General features: G+C 67.3%; 1 protein-coding gene across 1 annotated transcript; it reads left to right on the forward strand.

Moving 5' to 3' along the window:
- The first annotated feature begins 91 nt into the window (after positions 1-91).
- CCDC25 (coiled-coil domain containing 25) lies at positions 92-20,443 on the forward strand. Its single transcript, XM_050710145.1, has 9 exons — positions 92-209; positions 13,298-13,345; positions 14,087-14,126; positions 15,816-15,867; positions 16,205-16,280; positions 16,853-16,956; positions 18,003-18,205; positions 19,288-19,333; positions 20,391-20,443. The coding sequence occupies exons 1-9, from the start codon at positions 185-187 to the stop codon at positions 20,418-20,420; spliced, it is 624 nt and encodes a 207-aa protein (XP_050566102.1). The 5' UTR covers positions 92-184; the 3' UTR covers positions 20,421-20,443.
- Positions 20,444-22,165: the final 1,722 nt, after the last annotated feature.

Consider the following 22,165-nt stretch of genomic DNA (forward strand, 5'->3'; position numbering starts at 1 on the left):
CGCATGCGCAGACTTTTCTCTCAGGCTTCACCTTCCAGCCAGGCGCCGCATGCGCACGGCGCGGAGAGCAACGCCCCAGCACCGCACTGCGCATGCGGCGTCGCGCCGCGCGCCTGCGCACTGCTCGCTTCCGGCCCCCGTCGGCAGGAGCTGGAGGAAGCGGGCGGCGGCGGCGGCGCTGCCCATGGTGTTCTACTTCACCTCCGGCGGTGAGCGCGGGGCCGGCACGGGCTGAACGGGAGTCTGAACCGGGGCTTTACCGGGCTGACCTGGGCTTTACCAGGTCCGAACCGGGCTTTGCCGGGCTGAACCGGTCTTCACTGGGCTTTGCGGGCTGAACGGGCCTTCACTGAACAGGTCTGAACCGGCTTTACCGGGCTTTTACGGCGCTTTTACCGGGCTTTTCTGGGCCGAACGGGGCTTTACCGGGCCGATCCGGGCCAAAACAGGTTTTACCGGGCTTTACGGGGCTGAACCAGGCTTTACTGGGCTATACTGGGCTGACCCGGCCTGAACGGGGTCCAAACCGGGCTTTACTGGGCTTTACCGGGCTGAACTGGGCTTTACTGGGCTTTCCCGGGCCCGAACGGGGCTTTACTGGGCTGAAGCAGGCTGACCCGGCCTGAACTGGGCTGACCCGGCCTGAACGGGGCCCGAACGGGGCTTTACCGGGGCCCGAACGGGGCTTTACCGCGGGGCCGAACGGGGCTGAAGCGGGCTTTAGTGGGACGAGCGGGCTTTTTCTGGGCCGAAGCGGGCCGAACGGGGCCAAAGCGGGCTTTCTCGGGCCGAGCCGAGCCGGGGCCGAACGGGGCCAAAGCGGGCTGAATGAACGGGACCAAAGCGGGCTTTTCTGGGCCGAGCCGGGCTTTTCCGAAAGCGGGCTTTTCTGGGCCGCAAGCGGGCTTTTCTGGGCCGAAGCGGGCTTTTCTGGGACCGAAGCGGGCTTTTCTGGGCCCGAAGCGGGCTTTTCTGGGCCGAAGCGGGCTTTTCTGGGCCGAAGCGGGCTTTTCTGGGGCCGAAGCGGGCTTTTCTGGGCCGAAGCGGGCTTTCTGGGCCGACCGAAGCGGGCTTTTTCTGGGCCCGAAGCGGGCTTTTCTGGGCCGAAGCGGGCTTTTCTGGGCCGAAGCGGGCTTTTTCTGGGCCGAAGCGGGCTTTTCTGGGCCGAACTGGGCCGCGGGCTTTTCTGGGCCGAAGCGGGCTTTTCTGGGCCGAAGCGGGCTTTTCTGGGCCGAAGCGGGCTTTTCTGGCCGAAGCGGGCTTTTCTGGGCCGAAGCGGGCTTTTCTGGGCCGAAGCGGGCTTTTCTGGGCCGAAGCGGGCTTTTCTGGGCCGAAGCGGGCTTTTCTGGGCCGAAGCGGGCTTTTCTGGGCCGAAGCGGGCTTTTCTGGGCCGAAAGCGGGCTTTTCTGGGCCGAAGCGGGCTTTTCTGGGCCGAAGCGGGCTTTCTGGGCCGAAGCGGGCTTTTCTGGGCACGAACGGGCGAGTCCGAACGCGGCCGAGCCGGGCCGAACGGGGCCGAGCGGGCCGAACGGGGCCGAGCCGGGCCGAGAGGGGCCGAAGCGGGTTTTCGGGGCCGAAAGGGGCCGAGCGGGGCCGAGCGGGGGCCGAACGGGCCGAGCGGGGCCGAACGGGGCCGAAGCCGGGCAAACGGGGCCGAGCCGGGCCGAAACGGGGCCGAAGCGGGGCCCGAACGGGGCCGAAGCGGGCCGAACGGGGCCGAAGCGGGCCGAACGGGCCGAAGCGGGCCGAACGGGGCCGAAGCGGGCCCGAACGGGGCCGAAGCGGGCCGAAGCGGGCCGAAGCCGGGCCGAAGCGGCCGAGCCGGGCCGAACGGGGCCGAGCCGGGGCCGAACGGGCCGAAGCCGGGACGAACGGGGCCGAGCCTGGCCCGAACGGGGCCGAGCCGGGCCGAACGGGGCCGAAGCCGGGCCGAACGGGGCCGAGCCGGGGCCGAACGGGGCCGAGCCGGGCCGAACGGGGCCGAAGCGGGTCCGAACGGGGCCGAAGCGGGCCGAACGGGCCCGAACGGGGCCGAGCCGGGCCGAACGGGGCCGAGCGGGCCGAACGGGGCCGAGCCGGGCCGAACGGGCGGCGAGCCGGCGGCCGAAGGGGCCGAGCCTGGGTCCGAACGGGGCCGAGCGGGGCCGAACGGGGCCGAAGCCGGGCCCCGAACGGGGCCGAAAGCCGGGGCCGAACGGGGCCGAAGCGGGCTTTTCTGGGCCGAAGCGGGCTTTTCTGGGCCGAAGCGGGCTTTTCTGGGCCGAAGCGGGCTTTTCTGGGCCGAAGCGGGCTTTTCTGGGGCCGAAGCGGGCTTTTCTGGGCCGAAGCGGGCTTTTCTGGGCCGAAGCGGGCTTTTTTCTGGGCCGAAGCGGGCTTTTCTGGGCCGAAGCGGGCTTTTCTGGGCCGAAGCGGGCTTTTCTGGGGCCGAAGCGGGCTTTTCTGGGCCGAAGCGGGCTTTTCTGGGCGAAGCGGCTTTTCTGGGCCGAAGCGGGCTTTTCTGGGCCGAAGCGGGCTTTTCTGGGCCGAAGCGGGCTTTTCTGGGCCGAAGCGGCTTTCTGGGCCGAAGCGGGCTTTTCTGGGCCGAAGCGGGCTTTCTGGGCCGAAGCGGGCTTTTCTGGGCCGAAGCGGGCTTTTCTGGGCCGAGCCGTGGCCGAACGGGGCCGAGCCGCGGGACACCGAACGGGGCCGAGCCGGGCCCGAACGGGGCCGAAGCGGGCTTTTCTGGGCCGAAGCGGGCTTTTTCTGGGCCGAAGCGGGCTTTTCTGGGCCCGAAGCGGGCTTTTCTCGTTCTGGGCCGAAGCGGGCTTTCTGGGCCGAAGCGGGCGTTTCTGGGCCGAAGCGGGCTTTTCTGGGCCGAAGCGGGCTTTTCTGGCCGAAGCGGCTTTTCTGGGCCGAAGCGGGCTTTTCTGGGCCGAAGCGGGCTTTTCTGGGCCGAAGCGGGCCTTTTCTGGGCCGAAGCGGGCTTTTCTGGGCGAAGCGGGCTTTTCTGGGCCGAAGCGGGCTTTTCTGGGCGAAGCGGGCTTTTCTGGGCCGAAGCGGGCTTTTCTGGGCCGAAGCGGGCTTTTCTGGGCCGAAGCGGGCTTTTCTGGGCCGAAGCGGGCTTTTCTGGGCCGAAGCGGGCTTCCGAACGGGGCCGAAGCGGGCCGCCGAACGGGGCCGAAGCGGGCCGAACGGGGCCGAAGCGGGCTTTACGGGGCCGAAGCGGGCTTTTCTGGGCCGAAGCGGGCTTTTCCGAACGGGGCCGAAGCGGGCTTTTCTGGGCCGAAGCGGGCCGAACGGGGCCGAAGCGGGCTTTTCTGGGCCCGAACGGGGCCGAGAGCGGGCCGAACGGGGCCGAGCGGGCCGAACGGGCCGAAGCGGGCCCACGAACGGGGCGAAGCGGGCCGAACGGGGCCGAAGCGGGCCGAACGGGGCCGAAGCGGGCCGAACGGGGCCGAAGCGGGCCGAACTGGGCCGAAGCGGGCCGAACGGGGCCGAAGCGGGCCGAACGGGGGCCGAAGCGGGCTTTTCTGGGCCGAAGCGGGCTTTTCTGGGCCGAAGCGGGCTTTTCTGGGCCGAAGCGGGCTTTTCTGGGCCGAAGCGGGCTTTTCTGGGCCGAAGCGGGCTTTTCTGGGCCGAAGCGGGCTTTTTCTGGGCCCAAGCGGGCTTTTCTGGGCCGAAGCGGGCTTTTCTGGGCCGAAGCGGGCTTTTCTGGGCGAAGCGGGCTTTTTCTGGGCCGAAGCGGGCTTTTCTGGGCCGAAGCGGGCTTTTTGGGCCGAAGCGGGCTTTTCTGGGCCGAAGCGGGCTTTTCTGGGCCGAAGCGGGCTTTTCTGGGCCGAAGCGGGCCGAACGGGCCGAAGCGGGCTTTTCTGGGCCGAAGCGGGCTTTTCTGGGCCGAGCCGGGCCGAACGGGGCCGAGCCGGGCCGAACGGGGCCGAGCCGGGCCGAACGGGCCGAGCCGGGCCGAACGGGGCCGAAGCGGGCCGAACGGGGCCGAAGCGGGCCGAACGGGGCCGAAGCGGGCTTTTCTGGGCCGAAGCGGGCTTTTCTGGGCCGAGCCGGGCCGAACGGGGCCGAGCCGGACTTTTCTGGGCCGAAGCGGGCTTTTCTGGGCCGAGCCGGGCCGAACGGGGCCGAAGCGGGCTTTTCTGGCCGAAGCGGGCTTTCTGGGCCGAGCCGGGCCGAACGGGGCCGAGCCGGGCCGAACGGGGCCGAAGCCGGGACCGAAACGGGGCCGAGCCGGGCCGAACGGGGCCGAGCCGGGCCGAACGGGGCCGAGCCGGGCCGAACGGGCCCGAACGGGGCCGAGCCGGGCCGAACGGGGCCGAAGCGGGCCGAACGGGGCCGAAGCCGGGCCCGAACGGGGCCGAGCCGGGCCCGAACGGGGCCGAGCGGGTCGAACGGGGACGAGCCGGGCCGAACGGGGCCGAAGCGGGCTTTTCTGGGCCGAAGCGGGCTTTTCTGGGCCGAAGCGGGCTTTTCTGGGCCGAAGCGGGCTTTTCTGGGCCGAGCCGGGCCGAACGGGGCTTTCCGGGCCGAACGGGGCCGGGCCGGGCCCGAACGGGGCCGAAGCGGGCCGAACGGGGCCGAGCCGGGCCGAACGGGGCCGAGCCGGGCCTCGCATAGTCGAACGGGGCCGAGCGGGCCGAACGGGCCGAAGCGGGCTTTTCTGGGCCGAAGCGGGAGCTTTTCTGGGCCGAAGCGGGCTTTTCTGGGCCGAAGCGGGCTTTTCTGGGCCGAAGCGGGCTTTTCTGGGCCGAAGCGGGCCGAACGGGGCCGAAAGCGGGCCGAACGGGCCGAAGCCGGGCCGAACGGGGCCGAAGCGGGCTTTTCTGGGCCGAAGCGGGCTTTTCTGGGCCGAAGCGGGCTTTTCTGGGCCGAAGCGGGCTTTTCTGGGCCGAAGCGGGCTTTTCTGGGCCGAAGCGGGCTTTTCTGGGCCGAAGCGGGCTTTTCTGGGCGAAGCCGGGCCGAACGGGGCCGCCGGGCCGAACGGGGCCGAGCGGGCCGAAGGGGCCGAGCCGGGCCGAAACGGGGCCGAAGCGGGCCGAACGGGGCCGAAGCGGGCTTTTCTGGGCCGAACGGGGCCGAGCCGGGCCGAACGGGGCCGAAGCCGGGCCGAACGGGGCCGAAGCGGGCCGAACGGGGCCGAAGCGGGCGAACGGGGCCGAAGCGGGCTTTTCTGGGGCCGAGCCGGGCTTTTCTGGGCCGAAGCGGGCTTTTCTGGGCCGAAGCGGGCCGAACGGGGGCCGAACGGGGCCGAGCCGGGCCGAACGGGGCCGAGCCGGGCTTTTCTGGGCCGAAGCGGGCCGAAGCAGCCGAACGGGGCCGAAGCGGGGTTCCGAACGGGGCCGAGCCGGGCCGAACGGGGCCGAGCCGGGCCGAACGGGGCCGAGCCGGGCCGAACGGGGCCGAGCCGGGCCGAACGGGGCCGAGCCGGGCCGAACGGGGCCGAAGCGGGCTTTTCTGGGCCGAAGCGGGCTTTTCTGGGCCGAAGCGGGCTTTTCTGGGCCGAAGCGGGCTTTTCTGGGCCGAAGCGGGCTTTTCTGGGCCGAAGCGGGCTTTTCTGGGCCGAAGCGGGCTTTTCTGGGCCGAAGCGGGCTTTTCTGGGCCGAAGCGGGCTTTTTCTGGGCCGAAGCGGGCTTTTCTGGGCCGAGCCGGGCCGAACGGGGCCGAGCCGGGCGAACGGGGCCGAGCCGGGCTTTTCTGGGCCGAGCGGGCTTTTCTGGGCCGAACCGGGTCGAGCCGGGCTTTTCTGGGCCGAGCCGGGCTTTTCTGGGCCGAAGCGGGCTTTTCTGGGGCCGAAGCGGGCTTTTCTGGGCCGAAGCGGGCTTTTCTGGGCCGAAGCGGGCTTTTCTGGCCGAAGCGGGGGCTTTTCTGGGCCGAAGCGGGCTTTTCTGGGCCGAACGGGGCCGAAGCCGGGCTTGAGCCGCGGGCCGAACGGGGCCGAAGCGGGCCGAACGGGGCCGAAGCGGGCCGAACGGGGCCGAAGCGGGCTTTTCGGGGCCGAAGCGGGCCGAACGGGGCCGAAGCGGGCCGAACGGGGCCGAAGCGGGCCGAACGGGGCCGAAGCGGGCCGAACGGGGCCGAAGCGGGCTTTTCTGGGCCGAAGCGGGCTTTTCGGGGCCGAAGCGGGCCTTTTCTGGGCCGAAGCGGGCTTTTCTGGGCCGAAGCGGGCCGAGCCGGGCCGAAGCGGGCCTTTCTGGGCCGAAGCGGGCCTTTCTGGGCCGAAGCGGGCCTTTCTGGGGCCGAAGCGGGCTTTTCTGGGCCGAAGCGGGCTTTTCTGGGCCGAAGCGGGCTTTTCTGGCCGAAGCGGGCTTTTCTGGGCCGAAGCGGGCTTTTCTGGGCCGAACGCGGCCTTTTCTGGGCCGAACGGGGGTCCGAACGGGGCCGAAGCGGGCCGAACGGGGCCGAAGCGGGCCGAACGGGGCCGAAGCGGGCCGAACGGGGCCGAAGCGGGCCGAACGGGGCCGAAGCGGGCCTTTCTGGGCCGAAGCGGGCCGAACGGGGCCGAAGCGGGCTTTTCTGGGCGAAGCGGGCTTTTATAGAAGTGGGCCGAAGCGGGCTTTTCTGGCCGAAGCGGGCTTTTCTGGGCCGAAGCGGGCCGAGCCGGGCCGAAGCGGGCCGAGCTGGGCCGAAGCGGGCCGAAACGGGGCCGAAGCGGGCTTTTCTGGGCCGAAGCGGGCCGAACGGGGCCGAAGCGGGCCGAACGGGGCCGAAGCGGGCCGAACGGGGCCGAGCCGGGCCGAACGGGCCGAGCCGGGCCGAACGGGGCCGAAGCCGGGACTTTTCGGGGCCGAGCCGGGCCGAAAAGGGGGCCGAAGCGGGCTTTTCTGGGCCGAAGCGGGCTTTTCTGGGCCGAAGCGGGCTTTTCTGGGCCGAAGCCGGGCCCGAACGGGGCCGAGCCGGGCCGAACAGCGGGCCGAGCCGGGCCGAACGGGGCGAAGCCGGGCCGAACGGGGCCGAAGCGGGCCGAAAACGGGGCCGAGCCGGGCTTTTCTGGGCCGAACGGGGCCGAAGCGGGCTTTTCTGGCCGAGCGGGGCCGAACGGGGCCGAGCGGGCCGAACGGGGCCGAGCGGGCCGAACGGGGCCGAAGCCGGGCCGAACGGGGCCGAGCCGGGCCGAACGGGGCCGAGCCGGGCCGAACGGGGCCGAAGCGGGCCGAAACGGGGCCGAACGGGCCGAACGGGGCCGAGGCGGGCCGAACGGGGCCGAAGGCGGGCCGAACGGGGCCGAGCGGGCCGAACGGGGCCGAAGCGGGCTTTTCTGGGCCGAGCGGGCCGAACGGGGCCGAGGGGGCGAACGGGGCCGAAGCGGGCCGAACGGGGCCGAAGCGGGCCGAACGGGGCCGAAGCGGGCCGAACGGGGCCGAGGCGGGCCGAACGGGGCCGAGCCGGGCTTTTCTGGGCCGAAGCGGGCCGAACGAAGCGAGCCTGGGCCGAAGCGGGGCCGAAGCCGAAGCGGGCCGAACGGGGCCGAAGCCGGGCCGAACGGGGCGAAGCGGGCCGAACGGGGCCGAGGCGGGCCGAACGGGGCCGAGGCGGGCTTTTCTGGGCCGAAGCGGGCTTTTCTGGGCCGAAGCGGGCCGAACGGGGCCGAAGCGGGCCGAACGGGGCCGAGGCGGGCCGAACGGGGCCGAGGCGGGCCGAACGGGGCCGAAGCGGGCTTTTCTGGGCCGAAGCGGGGCTTTTCTGGGCCGAGCGGGCTTTTCTGGGCCGAAGGCGGGCTTTTCTGGGCCGAAGCGGGCTTTTCTGGGCCGAACGGGGCCGAAGCCGGGCCGAACGGGCCGAGCGGGCCGAACGGGGCCGAAGCGGGCTTTTCTGGGCCGAAGCGGGCTTTTCTGGGCCGAAGCGGGCTTTTCTGGGCCGAAGCGGGCTTTTTCTGGGCCGAAGCGGGCCGAACGGGGCCGAAGCGGGCCGAACGGGCCGAGCCGGGCCGAACGGGGCCGAAGCGGGCACGAACGGGGCCGAGCCGGGCCGAACGGGGCCGAAGCGGGCTTTTCTGGGCCGAACGGGCCGAGCCGGGCCGAACGGGGCCGAGCGGGCCGAACGGGGCCGAACGGGGCCAAGCGGGCTTTTCTGGGCCGAAGCGGGCTTTTCTGGCCGAAGCGGGCTTTTCTGGGCCGAAGCGGGCTTTTCTGGGCCGAAGCGGGCTTTTCTGGGCCGAAGCGGGCCGCGAACGGGGCCGAAGCGGGCCGAACGGGCCGAACGGGGCCGAGCCGGGCCGAAGCGGGCCGAACGGGGCCGAGCCGGGCTTTTCTGGGCCGAAGCGGGCCGAAGCGGGGCCGAACGGGGCCGAAGCGGGCCCGAACGGGGCCGAGCCGGGCCGAACGGGGCCGAGCCGGGCCGAACGGAGCCGAAGCCGGCTTTTCTGGGCCGAACGGGGCCGAAGCCGGCTTTTCTGGGCCGAACGGGGCCGAAGCCGGCTTTTCTGGGCCGAACGGGCCGAAGCGGGCCGAACGGGGCCCGAACGGGGCGAGCCGGGCCGAACGGGTCGGCCGAGCCGGGCCGAGCCGGGCCGAGCCGGGCGAGCCGGGCCGAGCCGGGCCGAACGGGGCCGAAGCGGGCTTTTCTGGGCCGAGCCGGGGAACCGAACGGGGCCGAAGCGGGCCGAACGGGGCTGAACGGGGGCCGAGCCGGGCCGAACGGGGCCGAAGCGGGCTTTTCTGGGCCGAGCCGGGCCGAACGGGGCCGAGCCGGGCCGAACGGGGCCGAAGCGGGCTTTTCTGGGCCGAGCCGGGCCGAAGCGGGCCGAACGGGGCCGAAGCGGGCCGAAGCGGGTCGAACGGGGCCGAGCCGGGCCAAACGGGGCCGAAGCGGGCTTTTCTGGGCCGAGCCAGGCCGAACGGGGCCGAAAGCGGGCCGAACGGGGCCGAAGCGGGCCCGAACGGGGCCGAAGCGGGCCGAACGGGGCCGAAGCGGGCCGAACGGGGCCCGAAGCAGGGCTTTTCTTGGCCGAGCCGGGCCGAACGGGGCCGAAGCAGGCTTTTCTGGGCCGAGCCGGGCCGAACAGGGCCGAAGCGGGCCGAACGGGGCCGAAGCGGGCTTTTCTGGGCCGAACGGGGCCGAGCCGGGCCGAACGGGGCCGAAAAGCGGGCTTTTCTGGGCCGAACGGGGCCGAACGGGCCGAACGGGGCTTCGGCTTCCGAACGGGGCCGAAGTGGGCTTTTCTGGGCCGAACGCGGCTGAACGGGGCCGAACGGGGCCGAAGCGGGCTTTTCTGGGCCGAGCCGGGCCGAACGGGGCCGAAGCGGGCTTTTCTGGGCCGAGCCGGGCCGAACGGGGCCGAAGCGGGCTTTTCTGGGCCGAGCTGGGCCGAACGGGGCCGAGCCGGGCCGAACGGGGCCGAAGCGGGCTTTTCTGGGCCGAACGGGGGGGCCGAGCCGGGCCGAACGGGGCCGAGCCGGGCCGAACGGGGCCAAAGCGGGCCCGAACGGGGCCGAAGCGGGCTTTTCTGGGCCGAGCCGGGCCGAACGGGGCCGAAGCGGGCTTTTCTGGGCCGAAGCGGGCTTTTCTGGGCTGAAGCGGGCCGAACGGGGCCGAAGCGGGCCGAACGGGGCCGAACGGGGCCGAGCCGGGCCGAACGGGGCCGAAGCGGGCTTTTCTGGGCCGAGCCGGGCCGAACGGGGCCGAACGGGGCCGAGCCGGGCCGAACGGGGTCGATGCGGGCTTTTCTGGGCCGAGCCGGGCCCAACGGGGCCGAAGCGGGCTTTTCTGGGCCGAACGGGGCCGAAGCGGGCTTTTCTGGGCCGAACGGGGCCGAAGCGGGCTTTTCTGGGCCGAACGGGGCCGAAGCGGGCTTTTCTGGGCCGAAGCGGGCTTTTCTGGGCCGAAGCGGGCTTTTCTGGGCCGAAGCGGGCTTTTCTGGGCCGAACCGGGGCCGAACGGGGCCGAAGCGGGCTTTTCTGGGCCGAACGGGGCCGAGCCGGGCCGAACGGGGCCGAAGCGGGCTTTTCTGGGCCGAACGGGGCCGAAGCGGGCTTTTCTGGGCCGAACGGGGCCGAGCCGGGCCGAACGGGGCCGAAGCGGGCTTTTCTGGGCCGAACGGGGCCGAAGCGGGCTTTTCTGGGCCGAAGCGGGCTTTTCTGGGCCGAAGCGGTCTTTTCTGGGCCGAAGCGGGCTTTTCTGGGCCGAACGGGGCCGAGCCGGGCCGAACGGGGCCGAGCCGGGCCGAACGGGGCTGAAGTGGGCTTTTCTGGGCCGAAGCGGGCCGAACGGGGCCAAGCCGGGCCGAACGGGGCCGAAGCGGGCTTTTCTGGGCCGAAGCGGGCCGAACGGGGCCGAAGCGGGCTTTTCTGGGCCGAAGCGGGCCGAACGGGGCCGAGCCGGGCCGAACCGGGCCGAACGGGGCCGAACGGGGCCGAAGCGGGCTTTTCTGGGCCGAGCCGGGCCGAACGGGGCTGAACGGGGCCCAACGGGGCCGAAGCGGGCCGAACGGGGCCGAAGCGGGCTTTTCTGGGCCGAGCCGGGCCGAACGGGGCCGAGCCGGGCCGAACGGGGCCGAGCCGGGCCGAACGGGGCCGAGCCGGGCCGAACGGGGCCGAAGCGGGCTTTTCTGGGCCGAAGCGGGCTTTTCTGGGCCGAACGGGGCCGAACGGGGCCGAACGGGGCCGAAGCGGGCTTTTCTGGGCCGAAGCGGGCCGAGCCGGGCCGAACGGGGCCGAAGCGGGCTTTTCTGGGCCGAACGGGGCCGAACGGGGCCGAACGGGGCCGAAGCGGGCTTTTCTGGGCCGAACGGGGCCGAGCCGGGCCGAACGGGGCCGAAGCGGGCTTTTCTGGGCCGAACGGGGCCGAAGCGGGCTTTTCTGGGCCGAACGGGGCCGAAGCGGGCTTTTCTGGGCCGAGCCGGGCCGAACGGGGCCGAGCCGGGCCGAACGGGGCCGAAGCGGGCTTTTCTGGGCCGAGCCGGGCCGAAGCGGGCTTTTCTGGGCCGAAGCGGGCTTTTCTGGGCCGAAGCGGGCTTTTCTGGGCCGAGCGGGGCCGAGCGGGGCCGAACGGGGCCGAACGGGGCCAAAGCGGGCTTTTCTGGGCCGAGCCGGGCCGAACGGGGCCGAAGCGGGCTTTTCTGGGCCGAAGCGGGCCGAACGGGGCCGAAGCGGGCTTTTCTGGGCCGAACGGGGCCGAACGGGGCCGAAGCGGGCTTTTCTGGGCCGAACGGGGCCGAGCCGGGCCGAACGGGGCCGAAGCGGGCTTTTCTGGGCCGAACGGGGCCGAAGCGGGCTTTTCTGGGCCGAACGGGGCCGAGCCGGGCCGAACGGGGCCGAAGCGGACCGAAGCGGGCTTTTCTGGGCCAAACGGGGCCGAACGGGGCCGAAGCGGGCTTTTCTGGGCCGAACGGGGCCGAACGGGGCCGAGCCGGGCCGAAGCGGGCTTTTCTGGGCCGAACGGGGCCGAGCCGGGCCGAACGGGGCCGAAGCGGGCTTTTCTGGGCCGTACGGGGCCGAGCCGGGCCGAATGGGGCCGAGCCGGGCCGAACGGGGCCGAGCCGGGCTGAACGGGGCCGAGCCGGGCCGAAGCGGGCTTTTCTGGGCCGAACGGGGCCGAAGCGGGCTTTTCTGGGCCGAACGGGGCCGAACGGGGCCGAAGCGGGCTTTTCTGGGCCGAGCCGGGCCGAACGGGGCCGAAGCGGGCTTTTCTGGGCCGAACGGGGCCGAAGCGGGCTTTTCTGGGCCGAACGGGGCCGAGCCGGGCCGAACAGGGCCGAAGCGGGCGTTACGGGGCCGAACGGGGCCGAAGCGGGCGTTACGGGGCCGAACGGGGCCGAAGCGGGGCCGAAGCGGGCGTTACGGGGCCGAAGCGGGCGTTACGGGGCCGAAGTGGGCCGAGCCTGGCTGACCCGGGTGTTACGGGGCCGAACGGGGCCAAGCCGGGCTGAACGGGGCCGAAGCGGGCTTTTCTGGGCCGAACGGGGCCGAGCCGGGCCGAACGGGGCCGAGCCGGGCCGAACGTGCGTTACCGGGCTTTACGGGTCTGAACGGGGCTTTACAGGGCTTTACTGGGCCGAACTGGGCTGACCCAGGGTTTACCAGGCTTTTCCGGGCTGAACTGGGCCGAACTGGGCTGAACCGTGCTGAACCGGGCTCCGTTGGACCCGTCATACTGGGCTGCACCGGGCTAAACCGGGCGAACTGACGCTGTGCTGGGCTTCACCGGGTTAAACTGAGCTCAACTGGGTTCCGCTGCGATAAACCCGGCTAAACCGGCTTAAACCGGGCTGCGCCGCGCCAAACTGGTCTCCGCTGGTCTCAACTGGGCCGCACTGGGCTGAGCTGGTCCCCAGGGAACAAAACGGCTTCCGCAGGGCCCGACGCAGCGGCCGGGGGGGCGCGCGGGGCCCCGTGGGGTTCGTTTGGAAGCCCCCGCGCTGCGAAACGCGGGAGCCGAATGGCGTAACCGTGAGCCTCGCGCTCCCCCCGCCCTCTTGGCGGCGTTCTCCCCAAGTTGCTGCTTCCGAAACTTCATTCCCGAGCGTTTTTATTTCGGGTTTGTGCCGTGCCTGTGCCCGCGGTGATCTCTCACTCCCCTGGCCTCCTCTTCCCGCGTGTCCGGAGCGGATTTTTTCCACTCGTTGACCCCCCCCACCCCCTCCCGGCCGTACGACGCTGTTACGTTTTGGCTAAACGCAATTAAAACGGCGGCCGCTTTCATTTGAGAAGTTCTGTCTGGCCTCGGTGCCGCCGACACCGGATTTTGGGGTACAAAATACCCCCAAAAAGAACAGGACCGGCGGGCGGTTCGGGATCCGAGCCGTCCCACCTCCACGTAGCGAGGTGTTTTCTCTTCTGGTGCCTCTGGAAACGCCGGAGCCGACGCCGCGCTCTCCGAGGATGGCGTTTGGGGGCAGTTTCCGTCACCTGCGTGTGGATTCTTCTCCGTCCCGCGACGTCGACGAGAAGAAGACGCGGGAAATTGCAGGCGTGGGCAGCCGCGCTCCTGCCCCCAGCGTCCCCTCCCGCTCAAACCCGCGGCTCCGTGGCAGGGGAGGCCAAATTTCGGCGCGGCACCGGGGCGGGTGGCCGTGGCACCGCTCAAACTCAACAGAACTGTAGGAAAAAAAAAATGAAAAAAAAAAAAAAATGAAAAAAAAAAAAAGATGAACCCTCTCGGGCTCCCCGAGGGACGTTGGCGGGGTGCTCCCGGGGTTTTTTGGGGGTGCTCCCGGGGTTTTTTGGGGGTGCTCCCGGGGTTTTTGGGGGTGCTCCTCGGGTTTTTGGGGGTGCTCCTCAGGTTTTTGGGGGTGCTCCCGGGGTTTTTGTCTGATCCCTGACACCGGGGCCCGTCCGCGCCCCTCCTGACTTGTTTTCCTCTCTCTGTCCCCCAGCTGCTCCTGCCGTTTACACCATTTACATGGGAAAGGATAAGTACGAAAGTAAGTGTGCCGAAAGCAGGGGTGCGGGGGGGGGGTGCCTGAAGGTAGGTTTGGGGTTCCTGAGGGCATTTGGGGCCGGATGGCTGCGGTGTGTTGCTTGAAACCTCATCCCCTCCTGCAGATTATTCTGACTCACCCCTCTGCAACCCGCTGGGTCGCCGTTCGTTAGGGCAGGCAGGCCTCGGCAATCCTCTAGGCGGAGCAGCCGAGGCTTCGGCCACTCCTGCAAACTAAGCGAGGTGAGAACCACCGGGCTGCCCGGAGACAGACGGACAGACAGAGCACCTCTTCCTGGTGGTGTCTGGTATCTCTCTGCAAATCAGCCTGGGCTTTTCCTCTTCCCGGTGAGCATTCGTGCTCGGGAAGCTCTCTCCCCTGTCCCTTCCTCTAGGGGAACCAGAGGGAACTTTCCCCCTCGGTCCTGCCGCCCCTCCTGTTCGCGCAGCAGCAGCCGGTGTGCAGCCGGGGGGGCTCGCTGGGGGAAGAGCGCTCCCCTGGCTGTTTCGAGGGCTCTCCCTAAAAGTCTCCCCGCACAGCCGGAGGAACGTCGCGACAGAAAACCCCTAGAACTAGGGGGGGACGGTTGGGGATCCTCAGCCTCGCCCCCACGGCGGTTCCTGGCATCCTGCGTGCCGGAGCCCCTCTCTGCCCCTGCCCCGTCGTGGCCGGTTTCTCCTCTCGTGGGGCCTCGGCGGGCGCCTTGGTTTGCTGACAGGTTTGGTGACGCTTTTATTCCCGCAGATGAAGACCTCATCAAGTACGGCTGGCCCGAAGACATCTGGTGGGTACCGAACAAAGCGAATTGCCTCCCGGTGCTGCTGAGGGATCGCAGCACCACCCTCAGGCTCCCGTGGGTGCCGCGGTCTCCCCTTCCCCGGGCTGTTCGGTCCTTTAACTGCAGTCCCGGGGTGGCCGTGGGTCGCGGCAGAGCCACGGACGGGTGCCGGGGCACCGTTTGGCGCTGATTTTTCATTTCCCCGCGCCTGGGAAACGGGCGCGGGTGAACGGGAAGGGCCCCCCCCCCCCCCCCCCCCGGGGTGCTTCGAAGGGAACGGCTCTGGAAATCTCCGTGTGCAGGCGAGGGCAGGCAGCGGGCGCAGAAAGCTGACGGAGGACGGGGGGAGCGGAAACAGCAACACGTGAGGCTGAAATCACGGAGGAACCCGGGGACGGAGCTGGAAGGTTTTTGGGCAGCAGTAAATGCTGTGCCTAGGGAACACCGCTGTCTTTCCCTCCGCCTGTGCTCAGTCTCACCGTGGGCCCGTCCCGCAGCCACTGCAGCCTCAGGGGGCTGAGGCAGAGAGCGGGAGCGGGGGATTTGGGCGTTTTGCCTCCTGACAAGTAAAAGCCGAAGCTGCTGGCCTCAGACCCGCCGTGAGCGGCTCAGGCTGGCGACAGGAAGCGCCCAGACGTTTGTGCCGTGGTTTCGGTTCGCGTTTGGCTCGGCAGAAAGGAGAAGGGGGGTTCCCCCTCCTGCTGGCAGCTGGCGGTGGCATCTCTGCCGGCTGGAGCAGTCTGTTGGTTCCCTAGATGAGGGTTTTGGGTTTTTTTTGTGCAAGAGCCTGCTTCAGGCACAGCTGGGCAGCCCAGGCGTGTTGCAGCTGCTGCTCTCAGTGTGTCGCGAGAATCACCTTTCGATCAAGATTGAAATCGGGATTGAATCAAGATTGCGCTTCTGGCTCTTCAAAGAGGCCTTCGCCAGGAGGAGTTCAGGCATCGTGCTGGAACTGGAGCTGCCAGCCGTGCTTGTGCCTCCCCTCTGTGTGACAGCCTGGTAGCTAGCGTGCTCTGCGAGGACACTTTGTCAGCAGGAAGCTAACTGGCACGGGAGAATTTTCCTCTCTAGCAGAAGAAATCTTTCTTGGGCTGAGGAACGTGGTGTTTTAGCAGCATCACATCAATATTCTGTCTCATACCTTGTGTATCACGAGATAACTGAGGGTATGTCTACGCCGGTACTTAGGAGTGACCTTGAGATCAGCCCTCAAACTGCCTGAGCCACGCAAGTTTTCTGTTCCCAATCCCTTTGGTGTTTTACGGCTCACACCAGCATCACCCGTGGTGAGTTTTCGGTGCCCTCGGTCCGTCTCAGTGAAATGTGCAGGTCCTGCTGTGGAGCTTTCCTGGGAATTGTTCTCCTCACCACGTCTGGCACATTTTAGATGTGCTTCTCCTTGACAGGGGCGCAGTGGAATGGGAGCAGGAGGCTCAGAAAGCACAGGGGAGAGCTCACGTGCCGGTGCTGGAGGGCTCATCCTGTGAGGGCTGCCTGCACGTGGGGCAGCGTTTTTAGTAAGAAGTGGGGGGGGGGGGGGGGGGAAGGATTTTTGTTTTAATTTTTTCAGCCTCGCGTCAAGGTGAGCGGTGCTCCTAGGAGGAGAAGCTCTGACTGCCGTGCAGTGTCCTTCAGGACAGGTGACTGCCGTCTCTTACCTCCTGCTAAATGCGTTTATTTTGTTTTATTTTGTAGGTTTCACGTGGATAAGCTCTCTTCTGCCCACGTGTACCTCCGCTTGCACAAGGTGAGCCCACGGCACGCATGTTTAAGAGGCCCTGGTTAGCGTTCACCTGCCCAGGGGCTGCACGGTCCCACCCCGCAGCGAGCCCTGCGCGAGGCCCTCCTCGCTCCCGTGAGCTGCTAAAGCCTTTCGGGGAAAGCAGAGCAGAGCCTTGCTTCGAGCCTCCTTAAAAACAACGTGGAAAACTCCAAAAAAACCGCGTGAAACAGGGAGTGCGGGAGCTCTGGGTGCGCTCGCAGGGCATCACGGCCTGGCCGTGGTGGGTCTTCGGGTGCCCCTCGGTCCCCGAAGCCCCTCGTGCTCCGCGGCAAGCCGCTGACGTCGCCTCCCTGTGTGGCAGGGGCAGACGGTGGACGACATCCCGAAGGAAGTTCTGATAGACTGCGCCCACCTCGTGAAGGCTAACAGCATCCAAGGTAACGCTGCGTCCCGGAGGTCGCTTGGAGCTGGGTGGGAGGCGTTCGTGCTTCTGCTCCGCGCTGGGGGGGTGCTATTTTGGGTCGAGTGTTCGCCAAGCTTCTGCTCTGCCGTCCTCTGTCGAGCCTGCGCTGCTCTTACGGGAGGCAGATGCCGCTTCCAGCTGCCGGGGCTGCCCGCTGCGCTTCCAGAAGGAGGGGTTTTAAACCTCTGACGTTGCCGTTTGTGCCCCCGCGCTGCTCTCCGAGCCAGAGGCCTCGCAGCCGCCTCTCTCCCACCGCCTTGGGGCCCCCCCTTCCCCAGCGGTCGCTCCTCTGGCAGGGACGGGGTCCCCATCTGGAGCTCGTTAGCCCTGCCTGCAGCGCTCCTGTTACTGCAGCCGGCGGTGGTGTGGCGTTCTTCTCTTTCACCGGGGCGCTGCAAGGACCTCTCCTTTTCCTTCGTTTCTTGCCTAGTTAGTGACGGGTGGGACGAGAACGACCGTCGGCGGTTGCGTTCGCCTGGAGGACTTTAAATCTGCTTTCGGCAGGGGGCCGGCGTCTCCTTCCTTTCTCTCTCTCCTCCTTCCTAGGCTGCAAGATGAACAACGTCAACGTGGTGTACACGCCGTGGACTAACCTGAAGAAGACCGCGGACATGGACGTGGGGCAGATCGGCTTTCACAGGCAGAAGGATGTGAGTGTTCGCTGCAGGCCAGGGAGGGCGGCCTGGCGGCAGGCTGTGACGCTTCCCTGCTAGCAGCTGGGGGGCTTGGCTTCAGCGTTCGCCCCGAAGCGAGGGAACGACCTACTTCCTAAAGCGTGAGAGAGATCTCAGGGCGTGTTTGGGCATACCTGAACTGAGGATCCGTGGCTGAGCCTCACCTCAGCACAGCGAGGTGACGCCTGTGGCCGTGAGGCCTGTCCGGGATGTTCCCAAAGAGCAGTGCGGTGTGCGTGATGTCTCCGCTAATGCCCAGCGGCACCCGCGTCCGTCTGTGCTCTCGCCTGGGATTTCTCTCCGCTGACGTTGTCCCTGAGGAGCCTGCCCGTGAGCAGTCGGTCGGATCAGCTCTCCCGCAGCAATGCGGTCGTGTCTGTCTCTGGCTTTGCTGTCCCTGCTTCGAGAGCTGTCTCACCCCAGAGCTCCCTCTGCGTTTGTTAAACCTGTGAGAAAGCAGAGCTGCTGAGCTCTGTAGGGTCAAGGCAGTGTACTAAGCTATCCCCAAGCCTGAGCTGGTGTCCCCAGATAACGCTGTGCCTAAATGGCATGGCTGCTGGGATAGAAAGCTCTCCAGAGCCGCTGATGGCTGACCAAAACAAGTCTGTAGCAGGGCAGGAAACGCAGAACCCGCTGCAAAGCGCAGAGCGAGCAGCGTGTGATGTTCTCTTCCCCTCGTGGTCTGCAGAGACCTGCTGCCGCCACCTCAGGAATCGGCAGGGGCCCATTCTCGTCTCCCGGCCCCGTTGTCAAGGCCTGCGCCAAGAAGGCGAATTAGTCCCGCCGCTGTGCTTCGCAGTGCTCGTGCTCGTTAGTTGTGTGCCCCTGCGCAACGGCCTCGTTTCGCTGTTACGCAGCCTGCTGCGTGGGACGGGGTGGCGGGGGTTTTCCCGAGCACCTGTTTGTGTGGGGCTCAGCCATGGGGAAAGCGGAGGTGGGGCGTTTCCTTCCCGCAGGCCGAGTGCCAGAACGAAAGGATTTTTCTTTCTTCTGTGGGCGTCGCGGCTCTTTGCGCTCCCCAGGTGAAAATGCTGACGGTGGAGAAGAAGGTGAACGAGATTCTGAACCGGCTCGAGAAGACCAAAGCGGAGCGCTTCCCAGACCTGGCTGCCGAGAAGGAAGCCCGCGACAGAGAGGAGAGGAACGAGAAGAAAGCCCAGATCCAAGAGATGAAGCGGAAGGAAAAGGAAGAGATGAAGAAGAAGAAAGAGCTGGAAGAGCTTAGGTGAGTGATAAATGGCAGTGCCAGCGCTGAACTTCTGCACTTTTCATCAGCGCCGGGAGACGGTCGCGGGTCAGCGGTTTGTTTAATCGTTGGCCCGGCGTTACTCAGCGCTCAGCTGACCTGCTGCAGCGATGTCTGCATGGCCCGGTGGTTTCCTTTGTCTATACAATAAACGCATTTCCCCCTTTTTTGCCTAAAATAAACTGGGATGGTAAGCCATTGTTAACAGAAAGGAACCGCGCCTTTCGAAATCTGTTGCTAACTCGAGGGAAGTCGGGCAAGCCGCTTGTCTCCCTCTGCGGGGTGGGAGCAGCCTCACCGCACTCCAGCTTTGCGCGAGCCGTGGAAAGCCCCGAGCCGTAGGTAGGGCCGCTCAGCTTCCTGCTGCGTCCCCAGCGTCGGGAAAAAGCGTGTGAATCCTCAGCTCTCCCCTGCAAACAATCGCCTTGAAGCCCAGAACGCGGTTCGAAATGTCGCGTTGACCTTTCTGCCATCCAGCCACCGAACGTGCGGCAACGTTTGGATCTCGTTTCCCCCCCCCCCCGCCCCCTTCCTGCCTGCCCTGTGCAGAACGGGACGTGCCAGCCGGCCCCGAAGGCTTGCTTTGAAGGCTGTTGTTTGTGTGTGAGCGATAACGAGACTGGAATTCGAAAAACTCGAGGGTTCAACACACGGAAAGATCAGAAAGGGTTTAGAGACGCAAACTAAACCAGGAGAAACTAGCAGCAGGCACGTCCGTGCTACTGAGTAAGGGCTCTGCCTTCCTGCTGAGCCTTTCCCTGGAGCTGCCTCTTCGCCACCCCCAAAGCAAAGGGTTTTCTGCCTCCCGATATGATTTAGCTGGTGGGTTCTGGACAAAGCTGCAGAGGCTGTGGAGAATGAGTCTGCACAGCACGTGCGCTTTCTCCGGTTGTTTTAATTACCCAAAGAGGACAAGATAAGCAAATATTCGGTCCAGCCTGGCTGAATTTGGAAAGGCAAAACAGATTGCTTTTCTGGTACTCGATCCCATTTTATCAAAGTGCCTCCGTCGGTGGGTTTTGGAAACGTATCCTGTAAGATAATGTGATTTTTCCTTTCAGGAGCTACTCGTCGTTAATGAAGGCTGAGAACATGTCCTCCAACCAGGTAGGAGCCGACCGATGCCCACGGAAACCTTGCAGGCGGCTGAAATTCAATGCGGGGTTGGGGCGGGGCAGCTCCCGCATTGCGGTCTGCTTCTAGCGCCTCCTGCGTGGCAGAGCACAGCTCCCTGGCCCCTTCCCGTTGAAGGACGCTGCCTCTCTCCTCGCTTTTCCGAGGGGGCCCTGCTGCTCCTGGGTCGCCCAGGTGGAGCCTGTGCTGCTGGTGACGTGCGCAAAGACCTCCTTAATCCCCTTCCCACCCAAGAGGAGGAGCAGGAGGAGCTTTAAGTCGGGCTCCAGCCTTGCAGGCTGTCGGGGAGTGACCCGAAATGTGAGCAGGGGGGTCTCCCTACCGGCAGAGAGCCTGCACACGCCGCCTTGCTGCTTTAGCGGAGGTGGAAGACGCACGCTTCTGACGAGAAACCAACCGGAGCTACCAGGCCAACAGCTCAGGGAGGGATGGGTGTAGGTTCGGAGGGGCGGAAGAGAAGGCTTGAGGCGACGTGCTTGCAGGGAGCAGGCAGGTGTCGCAGCTGAGAGGAGCACGGGCCAGCAGGAGGGAAGTGAGCTGGGTCAGAGGAGGGCTCTGGTTCGGAAGAGGTCCTGGTGTGCACCGCTTGGCCTGAGGTCTGCCTCGTGTGCACCTTCCCACCTGGGGGGGTCCTCGGCAAGGAGCTCTTGGAGGTCAGCCCGGTGACCCTCAGCTTAAAATCCATTTTTTGCGTCCTAGTCCCTAACTCCCTGTCAGCGGAGGATGTGGCTTTCAGGAATCCCTGATTTTCCTCCTGGCGAGCACCCTGGGGCTGCTGGGGTGAGCCCGACCCCTGCCTCCTCCAGGGATCAGCAAACAACCGCCCCTGTTTCACAACACGGGGCCTCGCTCAGGGCTGTTCCCGCTCCAGGGCCGCTCCCGGGTGTTTGCCTGCTCCGATTTCGCGGTGTTTGTGCTGAGAGGGCAGGAGTCCAGGATAAATGGCAAACCTGAAATCCTGCTGAACGCGCCGCTTCGCCGTTTTCCATTTGAATGTGCACAACCATCCCGCTTCTCTTTCTTCCCACAGGATGGCAACGATTCAGATGACTTTATGTAAATAAAGTCTCGCTCCTTTCTCAAGCGTGAGGTGGTTTGGGATGTCTCAATAAGTCACCGTCGCTACGAACACCAAAAAAAAAAACACAACAAAACAACCAAAAAAAAAAAAAAAGTGAACTCTGACCCCCATTTCTTCAGAACCTGGCTGGTTCTCCCGGCATCCCGCCCAGCTCTGAGCCGTGGACAACTTCTGGAGGGAGAAGATCTCCGTGCCTGCACTGACCTCTCCTCTTCAGGGCCGTGGGTGGAAGGAAGCAGAACCGAGCATCGGCCCTACGAGGGCAGTGATATTTATTCTAGGGAAGGGGTTGCTGTAGCTTTTAATCCTGTGAGATTTAAGAAAGAAGACGACAAATTGTGCCGTCTCGCCGCTGCCCTGGCAGCCCGGTGGGGCAGAAGCAGGGGTTTGGGGTCACTGCTCTGTACGCGAGCCCCAAAACCCCGCTGCTGACTGCACAACCCTTCTCTCCCTGGGGCTGGGGGATCCCTCTGAACCTGGGGTGTGTAAATTTTGACAGGCTGACAGCTGCTTTGCAGGCCTGCCCTGGCAGTAAAGCTGGCAGGTTGTAGCTGCTCGTTAAATACAGGGCTGCAAACGAAGGCTCTGAGCTCGGCTGATGTTGCAGCCTCCCTGAGCACATTACCGGGGCTGCGCGACGTGCCTGAGAACAGCCCCACGGTGTGATATTTTTCTTAATTACACTTTATTTCTGGGCTGTTCCCTGGAAACCTTCTCTGCAGGGAGGAGCTGACGCAGAGGAGTGGAGTTTTGTGCGGTGTCTGAGCCCGGTCGCGCTCAGAGCTCCCCGAGCTCTCTGTAAGGTTTTGTGGGTGAGCCCGTACGAAGCGATCGCGGTCATCGGTGCGGCACCTGTATATATGTCATGATTAAATTCATGCCGTGCTGGTAAAACCTGCTGGAAGGTGAGTGTCTCCTCTGAGGAAGAGCAGAGCCGTGTCTGGGGAGTTCTCCTCGGGCTGCATGAAGCTGGAGGCCCCGGGGAGGTTGTGCAGAGGCAGCGTCTCCCTTCCCCACGCCGCTGCCTGACCTCCTTGTGTTCTGCACCCTGCCCCTGCTGGCTCAGGGCGTCCTCCTCCTGTCCAGGAGCGGGGCTGGGGGTGCAGGCAGCCCCCGTCCCCTGTCTTTTTCAGGGCAGGGGAGCTCCCTGCGGGCTCAGCAGCACGCACGGACCCTTGCGCTCCCCCCAGACTTTGGGTGTCCCCGGGAGGGCTCCGAGGAGCCAGCCTCTCCCCCCATCCCCTCCTTGTTTGTCTCCCCTTGCTCCTTTTCGTGCTGCTGTCCGAATTTCCCAGCCGGGGCGGTGGTGGTGGTGGTGGTGGTTGGGGGGGGGTGTTTGCAATCCCTCCCAGCTCTGTTTACCTTTCCTTTCGCTCCCCGCCAGGGTGAGAAGAAACGCGCCGCAGGCCTGCTGGCAGCAGCTCAGCTCAGCTCAGCTCAGCTCGCTGCCTCGCGGCCCCCGCTGCCTCCCCGTGTCCCGGGACGGCCGTGGGAGGCGGATGTCTCCTCCTGCGGCGGCTCCAAGCCTTGGGAAAGGACTCGAATCGTTCCCAGCCCCTGGCCGCTGGCCCAGCACAGCCCTCGGAGGGCTGCGGGGTGACTGCCGCGGTCCTGCAGGGCCCGGGGGTCCCTACACGTACCCAAATGTACCCCTACGTACCCCAGGGTGCGCTTCCGGGGGCACCCATGGGTGCTGCGAGCTCACAGGAGCTGGGGGAAGAGCA

This window comes from Cygnus atratus, chromosome 3, assembly GCF_013377495.2.
Source record: "Cygnus atratus isolate AKBS03 ecotype Queensland, Australia chromosome 3, CAtr_DNAZoo_HiC_assembly, whole genome shotgun sequence".
Classification (NCBI taxonomy): domain Eukaryota; kingdom Metazoa; phylum Chordata; class Aves; order Anseriformes; family Anatidae; genus Cygnus; species Cygnus atratus.